Source organism: Hypomesus transpacificus, chromosome 11 (genome assembly GCF_021917145.1).
Source record: "Hypomesus transpacificus isolate Combined female chromosome 11, fHypTra1, whole genome shotgun sequence".
In the NCBI taxonomy this organism is placed as follows: domain Eukaryota; kingdom Metazoa; phylum Chordata; class Actinopteri; order Osmeriformes; family Osmeridae; genus Hypomesus; species Hypomesus transpacificus.
The window spans coordinates 4359172-4373173 of record NC_061070.1 but is presented as its reverse complement, the minus strand read 5'-3'; the positions used below and the strand labels follow the sequence as shown (position 1 = coordinate 4373173).

Sequence of the window (14002 nt, the reverse complement as noted above, 5' to 3'; positions counted from 1 at the left end):
AGAGAGAGAGGAGGAGGAGAATAGCTGGAGAGGTGTGAGGAAGATAAAAGATAGAGGATGAGGAAAGATTTTAATTTGTACTGTTTCACACTGACATTCACAATGACTGCTGTCTCTATTCATGCACATGATGTCTGTCTCAGCATATGTAACAATTAGTGCACTGTATCTTTTAGTAAGCAGCTGTCGGCAGACTGTGAAACAGTGAAAACAGACGTTCAAAACATGCAAGCTCAGTCTTGGCTTCATGTGAGCTTAAAGAGATTCAGTTCCACATATTAGACAGTAGTGCCTGTAGGGTAGTTTAGAGAGGGGTGGGTGGAACTCTGGCTTAGTGATGTCACAAGGGATGGAGGGAGAGAGGAACAGAGGGAGAGAGTGGGAGATACAGGAGTAAGGGAGGGAGTGAGGAAAGGAGATAGAGGATGTGAGTGAACGAGGGAGGGAGGGTAAGAGGGAGGAAGAGAATGATGGAGTGAGTGTCGCGGTAGATTATGCCCAACATTAATCTGATGCTGGCCTACTTAGTCGGGGTCAGAGGTCAAAGTCATTTAGTGCTACAGCTTTTCTAGTGCCCTCTACTCTCTCACAGTATTTACCGTGACCCACATGCCCTGGTTTCAGATGACTGGTAACCCTTATTTCTTTCTATTTCTCCCATCCTTGCTCCAGCTGGACACTCTGCATTCCGTCGAACGCCATCTCACCCAACTGCCAGCACTAGACACTTTACTCCACTGACATGATTAAACCTGGATTGTTAGGTTATTTTTAGTTCTCATTATTATCTAAAATTATTCTGAGTTGTTAGGCGATGTATTCCTTATTCCCTTTTCATATTTGTTATTATATTATTTATATTATATACATTATATGATATACTTTATATTGTTGATAAGTGTAGTAGCAGGTTAGGAATTATTATTACAGGGTCCAAGAGGAGCAGGACCTAATCATTCCAATGTATCTGTACCTATACTTTTTACAAATGGCAATCAACTTGAAATGTGAACTGGAACTCCTCTTTCTATATATATATCTCTCTCTTCCTTTCTCTTTCTCTCCGTATCTCTCAGTCTACCTCTCTCACTTTTTCTCTCTTTGTGTCTTTCTTTCTCACATTCACGTTGTATATTCTGTAAATGATGAAGAGGAGATGAGTGGTTGGATGAAGAGAAGGAACATGCAAAGGGATTGGAGAATGAGGACAAAGATAGGAGAGGGCAATAGAGGAGGAGGAGGAAGAGGAGAAGGAAGTGGAGAAGGAGAGGAAGATGCTTGCAAAGAAAGTAAGAGAAGGATCATTAAAAATAGGAGGAGGGGGAGATGTTTTCATTGTGCAATGTTTCACAATGGCATGTTAATGACACAGATATTAGAGTACCGTCAAGTTGTTTTTCCTCAGTTTGGAAATTCATGACTCCCTGAGGAACAGTAAATGTTTCGTTATATGCCTGTTAGTCAGAGGGCACAGCCGTCATCCTTCTAGCTGTTTCTCCATCTCTCTGCCCTCCCATACCACTCCACACAAGGCTACACCACATCACACCACAGTACTCTACACTACACCACACCATACCACAAAACATCACAATAATGTATGCCACACTACGCCATACACTACACCAAGCCATGCAATGCCAAACTACACCGCACCTCGCACTACACGCACTACACTACAAGCAAATCTCACAAAATAATCCTTTCAGGTTTTTTCCCTGACTGTATTCTTGCATCTCTTGCCAGTTAAGAAAAAAGGCAACAAATGAATCATGGCCTATGTTTGGTTGGTAACTTATGTGGTTATGTGCAATAGAAGTAGTCCACAAATATTACAATCAGAACTCACTGCAACTATTCTTTGTCTCTCTCCCTCTCTTTCTTTTTACCCCATCTTTCTCACTCTTTTTCAATCTCACTCACTCACTCACTCTCTCTCAATCACTATTTCTCTCTTTCACTCTCTAACACTCTCTATTCTAAAACCCTTATATTCCTCCTGTCATTACATATTTTCCCAGCCGCCCAAAAGCCTACAGACTAATCACTCACCAACACACACTGTCTCTCTATCTCTCTCTCTCTCTCTCTCAAATACACACACACACACGAACACACACACACTCATACACAGTAGAACACATCTCAGGAGCTCTACAGCAGATTTAAGACTGGCCCCGTCTGTCTGGGTGTGGAATGGAGTGAAAGGGAGTATCCTGCAGGGCCCTTGGGGGCCAGAAAATTATTTAGCAGCAGAGCCTGTGTGTGGGGGTGTGTTATGTGTGTGGATGTGTGTGCGTGGGTGTGCATGTGTGTGTGTGTGTGTGTGTGTGTGTGTGTGTGTGTGTGTGTGTGTGTGTGTGTGTGTATGTGTGACCCAAGGGGCCCAGCTAGTTACAGCCTCCCTGTTGGAGGCCACCACTCTCACAGAACCAGCATTGTTGGCACAGAGCTACAGACACCAGAGACACACACTAACACCAGTGACAACACACACTCACACACACACTCACACACACACATACCAGGGAGAAACACCGGCAGTGAAGAGTTTGAGTGGCTAAACCCAGTGGAACTTATGTTCTGAATACCATGAATAAAATCACAAGAGTTTTTTCAATAGAACCACATCTGATAATCCTTTACACAAAAACACCACTCCTCGAAACACTACACACACACATAAATGCAAGCAAACACATACACAAACACACACACATGCATGCAAACACATTCATACACACGCATACTCTCACATTTGTACTTTTCTATCTATCCATAGATCTGTTTATCTATCATATCTCTTTCTCTCCGTACATCTCTGACAGTCTCGGTTCATTCTGAAATATCGTGATGACTAGGTCTTGTGGGCTGTGTGAGGTTGATCAGCTTGTTATTGTAGGTGTTTCTGCACTAATTATGTGTGACCGAGACCATGTCAAAAACTGTTACTGGAAACAATGTTTAAGCATGGAAACTCGTGGCAGGAATTACTTTGACAGCAAACACTTGTGTTTCTGGTGCTCATGTATTGAATCACAGAACCAGATGTAAACAATATGGCAAAACACTGGCATCCTGTTAGCCATTATCCTTATCATCGTCATTATCATTGTAGTTGGACAGAGACAGAGGGCTAGAAAAGAGAGAAAGGGGAGTGATAAAGAGAGAGAGCATTTGACCAGCAGGAGTTATGCTGGTGGGTGTGAGAGCGCTTGTTGGCTGGCAGGAGTAGAGACGTCAGCACCTTTCGCGGCTCCAGTGTGTTCTCCCTGTAGCCTCTGACGGTGGAAGCAAAGACAAGTGTAGAAAGTAGCAGCCAGGACTGGAGGTTAAACCAACCCACTACGCACCTACGCCGCCGGCCACTGAATGAGTGAGCGTTTTGCTGTGAGAAAGAAGTGTGAAGCGAGGTGGAAAGTTTTTACGCACACAGAACCTGGATTTTCATCGTAGCCTTTTCTCGGGTGGTTTTGACTCATTTTTCGTTGCAGTTTATCCATTGGATCTAGGTGTTTTGTTAATTCCGTGAGATGGGTACCTTGTCCGTGTTTTCGTTGTACACTCTTGTTTTGGGGCTGAATGGTTACCTTGGAGCTGCCGCGGGTAGAAACCTGATCCGAGCCATGAGGAGCGCACGGGAATCTCCATTCGAGTCTTTCTTGGACGGTGCCAGGCCAGATGCCGTTTCCCAACACATGTTCAAAGTGTACGAGAAATACAACCGCGAGGTCCGCCACCCCCAGGAAGGCAACACAGTCAGGAGTTTTAAAGGGATTCAAGGTGAGTTAAAGCTCTCAATGGACAGCTCCCCGTTGTGCGCACGAGACACATCTGACACTCCTCCGTAGATACTATGATGTAGAATGATATTCACAATCGTATGTGGATTGCATGGCACTATAGCAACGGAAGCATTAAACAATGAATCTCCTGGTTGCAGGAATGCAACAATTTGCCTTTAAAACAGATGCATCAGTTTGGTATTTTATTTTAGCAACACTGTTTCTGTTGCCTTCTACAAGGCAACATAAGCTCGATAAACCCGCCAATGCCCAGCGGGGTCTGCATGGCGCGGTCAGACACCCCAAATAGGTAGGATTGTTATGGAACAGTCTGAGAATGCCTTTGCTAAGTGATCTCGGGACGCTTTGGGCGCGCATTGGCGGCTGCGGCCCCGCGGCGCGGTGTCTCTGCCGGAAAGCCATACCGCAGACAGACGCGTAATACGGTCAAGAATGTGTAAGATTCCCCGCGAGCATCACAGCTTGCAACTGACTTCTGCAGAGCAGCGCAGCTGCTGACTGTTTTTTTTTTTTTACGCGGCGACAGCAGCGCAGCATCGTGCCGTGTCCTCTCCAGCTAGGACTGCTTGCGGTCTCCCTGGCTGGAGTCTGGAGGCTAAACACAGAGTGGCGTTTCATTGTCCGATTCTGTTTTTATAAATAAAACGGAGGGTCATATACGCTTCGCATACAGCTCTCAGATGGCATGCGATAACACGCGTGTATTTTTACTCCAGAAGCCAACGTGTAATCGAAGGAGAGATGTAAGAGAGTTTTCACAACACTGAGAGATCTGTTAAAACATTTGATTATGGTGTCTCGGTGCCGAAGGAGACAGTGTTGGCCGTATTGGGCTTAGGGGAAGCTTTAGCGGGAACTGGAGTAAGCGTTTCCATATGCTGCTGACTGAATCCAAGGTAATGTATATCTCTTGAGTCATTCCATACTTCCGCTGAACTCTCATACAATGAACAATAACTCTGCTGTTGAATTTTACGTCAATTCTACATCATAAATATGTAGCTTATACCTTACTCTGTCTCTAATCTCTCTTATCTTCCCTGTCTTCTCTCCTCTCTCTACTCTTCTCTTCTTTCTGCTCTATTCTCTCTTCTGTTCATGTCTGGTCTTCCCAACAGTAAGAAATATATAGAATTACTGATTAACTGATTCATTGGTTGTTTCATTTCTGTAGAGCGGTCTGACCAGAGGGTGGTGTACCATCTAAACCTAACTTCTCTCCTGGACTCTGAGGTCATCCAGTCAGCCAGCTTTCACTTCCTGTTTGACCAGCGCCCTAGACAGAGAGCCTGGTTCTGCAAACGATTCAAAGCCCCATCCTGCCGCGCCCTGCCCCTCAACTCTGTTCCCTCTGTCCACATCCTCCTTCGCTCCATACCCACGGGTTCAGGAGTCACACTGGGGTCACAGGGGTCGCTCTTAGGCAATGTGACCTTTCACCCCCACAGGAGAGGGGTCTGGCAGATGAAGGATGTGACCCAGGTCATCAAAGAGGCCAGAGGGCAGGGACAGCTCCTGGTGTCTCTTCAGATGGACTATGGCCTGCAGTACCAGAGGTACCCAGATGAAGCGCTGTCTGAGGCTAACCTGCCCTACCTGCTGGTGTATGCAGATGACCAGGCCTTGGTAGAGCCCAATAGTGTGGCTGCAACCCTGCAGAGGTTTGACCCTTTCAGTGAAGGGGGGGAAGCCTCACCCCCAGTCTCTTCCCCCTCCCTCCCGCACCCTGCCTCCCTCTCAGGCAGAGTCAGGAGACAGGCTCCGATGACCTCTGACCCCATCCACAACAACGAGCTGCCCGAGGTGGACTACACTCTGGAGGGGTACAGCAAGGAGAGCCTGTGGCAGAACACTTACCTGGCCCTCAAACCCAAGGCCAAGCCTGAGAAGAAGGAGAAGAGGAGGAAAGTCCACGAAGGACGGGAAGTGGGACAGGATGAAGGGAAGGAAGGAGGAGTGGAGAGGAGAGGAGAACATCAAGTGCAAAAAGAAGAGCAGGAAAAACTTGCGATTCTTCGCATTGACCAGAGGACAGTGAAGAAGCCCAACGACGGACGGAAGGCTGAGAGGAAGGACGGAGGGAGTAGGGATGGAGGGAAGCATGAGGGGAGAAATGGAGGGGCCAGGGGCCAGAGTCGTTCCCCCGAGCTGCGGTTCGATGAGCGGACGATGCGCCAGGCCAGGAGGAGGCAGTGGGGCCTGCCCCAGCAGAAAGGCTGCACCAGGAGAAGCCTCCGGGTAGACTTTTCAGACATCGGCTGGAGTGAGTGGGTCCTGGCACCCAAGGCCTTCGATGCCTACTACTGCGCTGGCACCTGTGGCTTCCCCATGCCCAAGGTAGAAGCATACTTAAACAGCTAGACTAAGGTATCCACGTTTTATCTGGTGGTTCCAATGCGTTAATATGTATTATTGGTCTGTCTATTGTCATTCTTTTCCCTCGCCTGTCTGCCCTTCCCCTCATTCTTAATCTCCTTCTCCACTTCCTTCTCTCCCTCCCTGCCTCCTTTGCTTTCTCTTGCAGTTGATGCGCCCTTCCAACCACGCCACCATCCAGAGTATCGTGCGAGCGGTGGGCATCGTGCCAGGCGTGCCAGAGCCTTGCTGCGTGCCAGAAAAGATGAGCTCCTTGGCCGTGCTGTACCAGGAGGAGGATGGGAACCCGGTCCTTAAGGTCTACCCTGCCATGTCTGTAGAGACCTGCTCCTGCAGATAGGAGGACAGGGAAGTCAGAAAGAGGCCAGAGGGAGAGATATGGAGAAGACAGGAGTGGAGGGCATGGAGAGATGGAGAGGAGGCAGAGAGGGAGGGATCACATAGAGGAAATGAGGAGATAACAGGATGGGACGGATCAAATGAAAAGGGAAAGAGGGGCTGGATGGAAAGAGGGGAATGAGAACAAATGATTCATTCATTCTTCCTGTTTTATCTCGTGTTCATGTGTGTGTGTGTGCGTCTGCATTTGTAAATGTGTGTGCGTGTCTATCTGTGTGTGTGTGTGTGTGTGTGTGTGCGTGAGAGTGTGTACGCACCATTTACCTGAGCTGTGTGTTCAGTGTTGTCTGAGGTGATTAAACAGAGTGGAAGAGGTATTGTTTTGTTGTGGCCTCTGCATGTTGTGTACTGAGATATGTACAAACTGAACTCTCTCAATCCTACCATGAAACAATGGCTGGTCACTTCTCACTGGAACTTCCTCTACACTTGTTTTACTTTGAAAGATAGATTCCTAAAGGATTCCACTGTTCAGCTTGTGTAACCAGTCCAGTCACCAGCCCTCTTTGATCTCCGTCGATATCTCCAAAATGCACTTATGAGTTGTATGAACAAACTAAGCTCATGTTGCTTTGTTCATGTTTTCTGGATGGACCTGTAACTAATGAATCCTAGAACCCACAGCAGCTTTAGAGGGAATGTAAGTCTTTCTCTGTGTCTCAAAGGCAGCTTCTATCATGGGTCATAGATGGCATACAAAACATGTCAGTGTTACAGATGTTTTTACGTGTTTTGTACTGATAGAATGCACTTACAGTTAGGTGAAGATCTTCAACGTCCTCCTGTACCATATCATTTTTATCATTTGGTGTTTTTTTGTGATCAAAGTTATTGTACAGTTTTGTTCTTCGACGGAGAGGACTGTTGGGTGGATTGTAAAGTCAGCCATCTGGAATCCATCCCCCCCACTCCGTACTTCAAGTCTGCTATGAAGAAACCAGAAATATTTTTATATATTTTAAATAAAAATTGTTGTTTACTATATACTATTATTCTGTTTTAGAAAAGCTGATGTTTTGTAAATGTGTCATTGTTTAAATTATGAAAAAGTAGTCGTTTATAAAGCCTAGAATAAAAAGTAATTTAATCCAATACAAACACTGGGGTACCTTGTGATGTTTCTATTACCTTGTTTTTGATACTGAATGAGACGGTTGTCCAGATACTTAAAACCTTCCTTGTTGCCTCAGTCAGAGACTGGCTACATGCCTAACCTGTGTTGGAGAAAACAGCCCTAGGAGTGACATTAGATCGTTTCTTATTAGTATTTCTTCATTTAGCAGATGGTTTTTGTATTTAAAGTGGCTCGAAACTGTGCAGGAGGCGAGGGACTCTAACAGCAGCAGAATGGAAGTTAACTGTCGTGGGCTTAGCAGGATCCAAACTCACAATGTAGTGTGCATGGGTGACATTACAGGAAAGTCTTCCCTAAATACATTCACATTCTGATACCATCCAAAGTATGAGGGAGAAATATTTAGTAATCTACTGTCTGCCTTTTTCCAAACATTTCCCATATTGGGTTTGGGTGCGGGGGATTGAACCTCTTCATCTGCAGTCAAAATGCCACGTAATGGTATTGGCAACACCATCATGAGATGTCGTCATGAAATGGCAGACCGAAGTGGTTGGATCTTCTCCTCCCGAACTTCAAATATGACAACCTCTGTTTAAAGGCAGGAAAAGTTGCATTTAGCTTTCAAACCCCCTTTGAACCTTACCCACACTGCACCTCTACCCCACCCCCCAACCCCTCCCCACTCCCCACCCTAGTATTACTGATATGCTGTTCAACATTTGATTTGCCTGATTCCCCCAACATGGTTCACTGGTCCGTACAGGAAACAGACCCGTACCAATTAGGACGTCACCCATTCTTAACTTCTAAAGATGGAGTGCTTCCTCCTCTCCCACTGCTACCCATCTGTGCCTCCTCCGAGAGCGGAGAGCAGGATGTGCTTCTCAATAGAGCCTTTTCAACCAATGATGATGTCATTCACTTGAAGTCAGACGCTTGGCAATCCTATTGCGTCTCCTTGCATTGAGGGGAAAGGTTGGATGGATGGATGGCTCCTCTGAACACAGTCCATGCACTCTCTCAGTGTTACACTGACAGATGTGTGTGTGCATCTGTGTGTACATGTTAGTCTGTGTGTGTGTGTGTGTGTGTGTGTGTGTGTCTCTGTGTGTGTGGGGTGTATCTGCTTGGGGCTTGGTGAGTATCAACAGACGGGACAGATGTACTTTATCTCCGAACTTTCACATTACCTGTGGTTACCTTGGAGATGCACTTATGAGATCACCCTATAGTGAGATCATGCTTAGATTTACTCCTATAGTTCACTGAATGAGCTACTTTTAAATCATGGTGAGAGTAATTATGGGTCCAGCAATCATATTTTACATGAATGGAGTATATAATAACGGTAATAGCCTTCGAACTGCCAAGTAGAGCAATTCTGTTGACAAGTCACGGGCTTGTTCGTTTTATGGGTTTCCTCCTCAAACAGACTCAACCAACCCAAAATGTAACCTCCGGTTGGTGCAAGCAGAAATTGGAACCGTACCGTCGTCAGCCGCAATCAGAACTACGGGAAGTAGCCTACCCTCGGGTTATTTCAGTCGGCCAATTTAAAGGTCACTGGTTCTGTATGACTTCAAGGGCTCATGCGCATAGAAAGTAGTCAGCCAAGCGAGGCCCGCCAGGTCTAAAGAAACCTCAGTCCAACGCAAATGCCGAAAAACTAACGATTCCAACGATTAAATTAAACGCAGTTAGCGAGTACCAAGGGCAATATTTTGGTTTCCGAATGAAGATTGATCAATTAATGGAGGATATGAAGGCTGCCATTATAGGACAACAGTAGATTTTTTGTGGCCTACGTTAGTCTGGAACGGCTCTTTCCTCAGGTGATTATACCAGTCGTTAGAAATAGCTCAGTTAATTAGAAGTAGGATAATATTGTGTCGGTTTAATCACATTTGTTCTAATGTCTTTAACAAACTAATGATTGTTTGACTGGATAGTCATGGTTAGAGTATTTGCTTTTCATGGTAAATTATGTTGGGTCTTATTACATAATGATTCAACTTTTACTCAAGTTCGAAGCTGTGACTGTACCTTGAACCTATCAGCCTTCTGTCCGGTTCATTTACCTGCGACAGAGACTTCTCTGTGTATAAAGTAGCCTATTCTGTATAGGCCGCAGACTCCAGTCCTGGTCTTTTCCCTCAAGAAATTCATTATGATAATCATCATTTCAATAACAAGTAAAAGTTTATGGGAACGCTCAGCATGTTGTCCCTTGACTATTTATACCATTTTTATTTGAAAAAGAAGAAATTGGTTTACTATAAAATATGCAGTTTCATTATAGACTGGAAGTTTTAGTGATTGGATTTCTCTAATTAGTTCACTTGGGTTATTTGGGTCACTCAGGCCAACCGTCAAAGGACATCATATCCTGTAGGCTGTTCAGAACAGGACAGGGGCACATAACCTTGACCTTAAGGTGCAGATCTGCAACATGTCTTCCAGAACAAAACGGTGCACTTGGTTTTGTTTTTAACAAGAACTTTGAATGGATAGACTGGATAAGTAAAATATAGGCCTATAAATATGTACAAAACAATAACGTTATCTAACTCCAAAGACAAGGAGACAACACAGTGAGGATAGGGACATCAGTATATTTGTAACAATCACATACATCTATATGCATTTCATCCACCTCAAATCTCTTCTTTCCCACCTGAGTTTCCTAAGGCACAGTTCAGACAGGTTATTTTCCCACTTACATAAAACACTTACCGGCTGTCAACTCAATTTCCGTTATCGGTGATTTGACAGGTAGGTTACATGTGTGTATATCGCCATCTAGCGGACACTGGCCACCATTACGTGTGCTCATAATGCGTAATTATGTAGCCTTGATTCAGTTGCACTGCGCGGACCCACATTCAGTTGGTTTTCACATTTAAATTCCCATCACGAAAGATATATCTAATATGCCACTATGACTTTTGCTGTAAACATAATGGCCAAGAAGGTTTTAACACAACCCTGTAGATAGATTGAGTTAGAACCATCGCCTGCTTTTTTCTGTCAAAGTGTCCATATTTAATTATGAGAAGTCATGTGTCTCGAGAGATGGTGCCGCTCGCGGAAGAACTCGTTGCAGATGGGGCAGATTAGTTTCTCCTCTCGCCTCCTCCTCACCTGGGATTCCGGCGCGAACTCCTTCTTGTGGTGCGAGCGCATGTGGAACACCAGGTCCGAGGTCATGCGGAAGGACAGATTACACTTCGCACACCAGTTCTGTACCGACACCCCAAACGAGGTGAATGTTGGTGGGAGGACTGTGAGAGAGCAGGTGGTCTGCAGCTGAGCTCCAATATTTCTCGACCAGTGATCTGGGGCATAGGGAAAAGCGTTTCCGCTAACGGGCAAAGGTAAGGTCTGTGGACCTGGTAATTCTCCGTTCAAAACATTAGATGACAACATACTGTTGTACCCCAAAACAGATTTTGATGTAAAAGCGTGGGCCATGTCAGTTAAACGGCTGGAACGAGCCGTTAGCGCAGTGACGGTGGCTCGGTCTGGAGTGGGGTCGGTAGGGGGGAGTCTCTTGCTGGGTTTACAGAAAGCGCTCTTCTGCTCTTGATCACCGGACAGGACGAACGAAAACGCACTTCTTCGACTACTGCTGTTTGAGTGAAGACTATCAGGCCTCCCTTGCTCCAGACCCGTCTGTCTGTAGTCATCGGCTGTCCTTTCCTTTTCATGCATAAAAGCCCTTTTCGCCACTCCAACTTCTAACGCTCCTAACGTGCCGTTTTTACATTCCAAATGGTCAGTTTTCAGCTCGTCAATTTTCAGCTGACACTTGTCCGTCCTCAGTTTCAGACCGGAGGCGGATGACTCCGGTGCTGTGAGGTGGTAGTCCCGGTTTAACTGTGTTATATTGCTATCGTTGGAGATGTTCGTCTTTTCCAGCAACACCGACTTCCTCCCCCGTGGATAAACCGTCTCCTCCTGCTTCCTTTTGCGCGGGGAAATATCAGCTTCCTCTTGGTTGGGGGTGTTGGATTTCTTGTGTTCTAGATCTCTGGCTATGTTGTGGAAGTCCAAGACGCGGTGTTGTCTCTTAATCTCCATGTGTTTGTGCTCGTAGGCCTCTCTGCTTAGCGCGTCATTCTTCACCTGCGTGCACAGGAACCGGCAGTGCGCAAGGAAGGGGTACTCGTGCTTGAAGGCCTGGGTACACTTTATGCATCTGAATTCTATTAAAAACAGAAATATGTTTCAATCATGAGGAATTAACCTACGAGATGTTTAAATAAACAGAAATTAACATCTACTCAACGAAAATATTGACTATATCGTGCAGGCTAGTGTATTGCACCTTTGATAGGCTTGATGTCCCTATCTTAATCCTTTCATAGATTTGAAAATAAATATTCCGTTATGATGAAGGATCCTGCACATTCTCTCACCTGCAGCGGGTTCTGTTGCTGCCATTTCTGTGAAACCCAGGAGGTGAGATAGCTCATGGTCGTACCACACCAGCAGCTCCTCTTCGTGCCTGATGTCCCGTGTGGTCCGGACATAAAGCTGCCCCGCCTTCAGGTAAGCCTCGGTGTTCTGCTCCTCGCGGCTGCGCGCGGCCTGCACCAGCCGTAGCCAGGAGAGCACGAGGGAAGAGCTTTGCATCGCCTCTGGGTCGACCTGTTGAGAGAAATCATCGAGATGACCATTTCCGATGTAGGCAACAACAAACATTTAAGACCCACTGAGAGAGCCGGACATCAAACAATCGGCTATTTATGTATCATAGGCTACAAAACAGTAATATAGTAATATATTGTCAGAGCGTCTCCATAGTGTTGTTACATTGCTGACATTTGTAGACCCTTTTCTTAGAGAGATAACGTTTAATTAAATGACAAGTTGAAGTTTGATGCAGATATTTTAAGACCTCATAGCTTACCCTAAATAAGTAAGATTTATTTATCTTGTCGCAGGACTTTAGTGCTATAAACGCAATGGTGTCGTAGAAGGTGTTTTGGAGAACGCACGGGCCAAAAGATGTGCCAGCTGGGATGTCGCGCGTGACCACCACGCTGGTGTAGAGGTCCGTGGCGTGCTGGAGGAATTTACTCTCACTGGTCCAGAGAGAACGAGGTAGAAAACTGTGCTCCATTCTTCTGAAAAAAAAAAGATAAACGATGGTTGAGTGCGGTTATTCGATTGTTTAATGGTTTATTTGCAAATATGTTGAACAAACTATACTTATTCTTACAATAAAATTAGCTTGTAGTTTGCACATCTACAGTAATGTATATGCAATAAATTAAATTGATTTGGTCCAAATATAACATTCAAATGCTGTAATAATGGCAGATTATTTTCATGTAAATAAGTATCATTATGACACTATTTTTTAATGAATTTATATAAGGGATTTGCTAGGCTAACAGGCTTAGCTTGTCTCCGATGTTGATCATTTATTTTAAACATTATTACTAATGAATTTCCATTTTCACAAAACAATGAAATGCATCCAACCTAGATTTTAAAGGCAACTGTAAAATTGCGGACACAGGGACATGGTCTGACTTCTAATGTCCTTTGTCTCAGTTTTTCAGTCGGTTTCTCCTATTGTCTCTCCATCTGCCCAATGAACAGCCTCCTATTTCCATCTGGGGTCTAGTGACTTTCGTATCAGAGAGACTAATGCATGTTATTTTACAATTTAATCTTAACCTTGTTGAATTGTTAACATCGTTCCCAAATGTAGCCTACATTTTGGCAGTTGTTTGCCTATTCCTCAGGCTATATTAGCTATAGCATATCAATGTTTAAGCATTAAGATCATTTATAATGTGAATAAGCTATTAATTAGAATGCAGTATCTTCGAAGTTGGGGTGGTTCTCTGCTGTAGAGGTTCAAAATAGGCCTTTCCAGTTTAAAGATTGCGCAGTTTAAAGATTAGGCAACTCTCCAAACGCAGCCGGTACGTTAACGTGTTGCATTCGCACTTACCTACTGGCCCTGACGGTTCGCAAATATTGCCGTGACCTGATCGCGTGAGGAGACTGGTCTTCAGCAGGTGCAGTCTACCACCGGTAACGGTTCGTCTTTCCGTTCACTGTTGTTACCGTCAGAGAGCGAGAGTTATCACAGCAGAGTCTGCCTCGTTACTGCGTTCCACTCTTCTCACACACACACACTTATTATCTTCGTCAGGAGGCGCACTGGTGCGCACTGAAGCGTGCCGGCTCGACACACAGACACACGCACACACAAACAGGACACACACACACACTGGATGCACACACACACAGGACACACATATAGCCTACACAGAGCACAGCTACGTCTTTTAGGCCCCAGAGTACTCTGATTGGTGCTTGGTTC

At 45.2% G+C, this 14002-nt stretch overlaps 2 protein-coding genes across 3 annotated transcripts; one reads left to right on the top strand and one right to left on the bottom strand.

Moving 5' to 3' along the window:
• Positions 1-2747: 2747 nt before the first annotated feature.
• On the top strand, positions 2748-7679 carry gdf10a (growth differentiation factor 10a). Its single transcript, XM_047030087.1, has 3 exons — positions 2748-3783; positions 4981-6143; positions 6331-7679. The coding sequence occupies exons 1-3, from the start codon at positions 3534-3536 to the stop codon at positions 6520-6522; spliced, it is 1605 nt and encodes a 534-aa protein (XP_046886043.1). The 5' UTR covers positions 2748-3533; the 3' UTR covers positions 6523-7679.
• Positions 7680-10251: 2572 nt separating this feature from the next.
• Positions 10252-13972, bottom strand: prdm8 (PR domain containing 8). Of its 2 annotated transcripts, none has more exons than XM_047030085.1 (4): positions 13628-13972; positions 12572-12788; positions 12078-12309; positions 10252-11864 (listed from the first exon to the last, which is right to left on the bottom strand). In XM_047030085.1, the coding sequence occupies exons 2-4, from the start codon at positions 12782-12784 to the stop codon at positions 10702-10704; spliced, it is 1608 nt and encodes a 535-aa protein (XP_046886041.1). In that variant the 5' UTR covers positions 12785-12788; positions 13628-13972; the 3' UTR covers positions 10252-10701. The 2 variants fall into 2 exon arrangements, with proteins under 2 accessions (XP_046886041.1, XP_046886042.1); XM_047030086.1 differs by having other exon boundaries at positions 13632-13642.
• Positions 13973-14002: the final 30 nt, after the last annotated feature.

Bases quoted from the DNA above. Each gene is read 5' to 3' on its own strand.
- prdm8 (XM_047030085.1), bottom strand. From the start codon at position 12,784: ATGGAGCACAGTTTTCTACCTCGTTCTCTCTGGACCAGTGAGAGTAAA. The intron at 12,310-12,571 runs GTAAGCTATGAG...TTCTCTCAACAG, and splicing joins ATAAATCTTACTTATTTAGG to GTCGACCCAGAGGCGATGCA. The intron at 11,865-12,077 runs GTGAGAGAATGT...TGTTTTTAATAG, and splicing joins AGCAACAGAACCCGCTGCAG to AATTCAGATGCATAAAGTGT.
- gdf10a (XM_047030087.1), top strand. From the start codon at position 3,534: ATGGGTACCTTGTCCGTGTTTTCGTTGTACACTCTTGTTTTGGGGCTG. The intron at 3,784-4,980 runs GTGAGTTAAAGC...TCATTTCTGTAG, and splicing joins GAGTTTTAAAGGGATTCAAG to AGCGGTCTGACCAGAGGGTG. The intron at 6,144-6,330 runs GTAGAAGCATAC...TTTCTCTTGCAG, and splicing joins GTGGCTTCCCCATGCCCAAG to TTGATGCGCCCTTCCAACCA.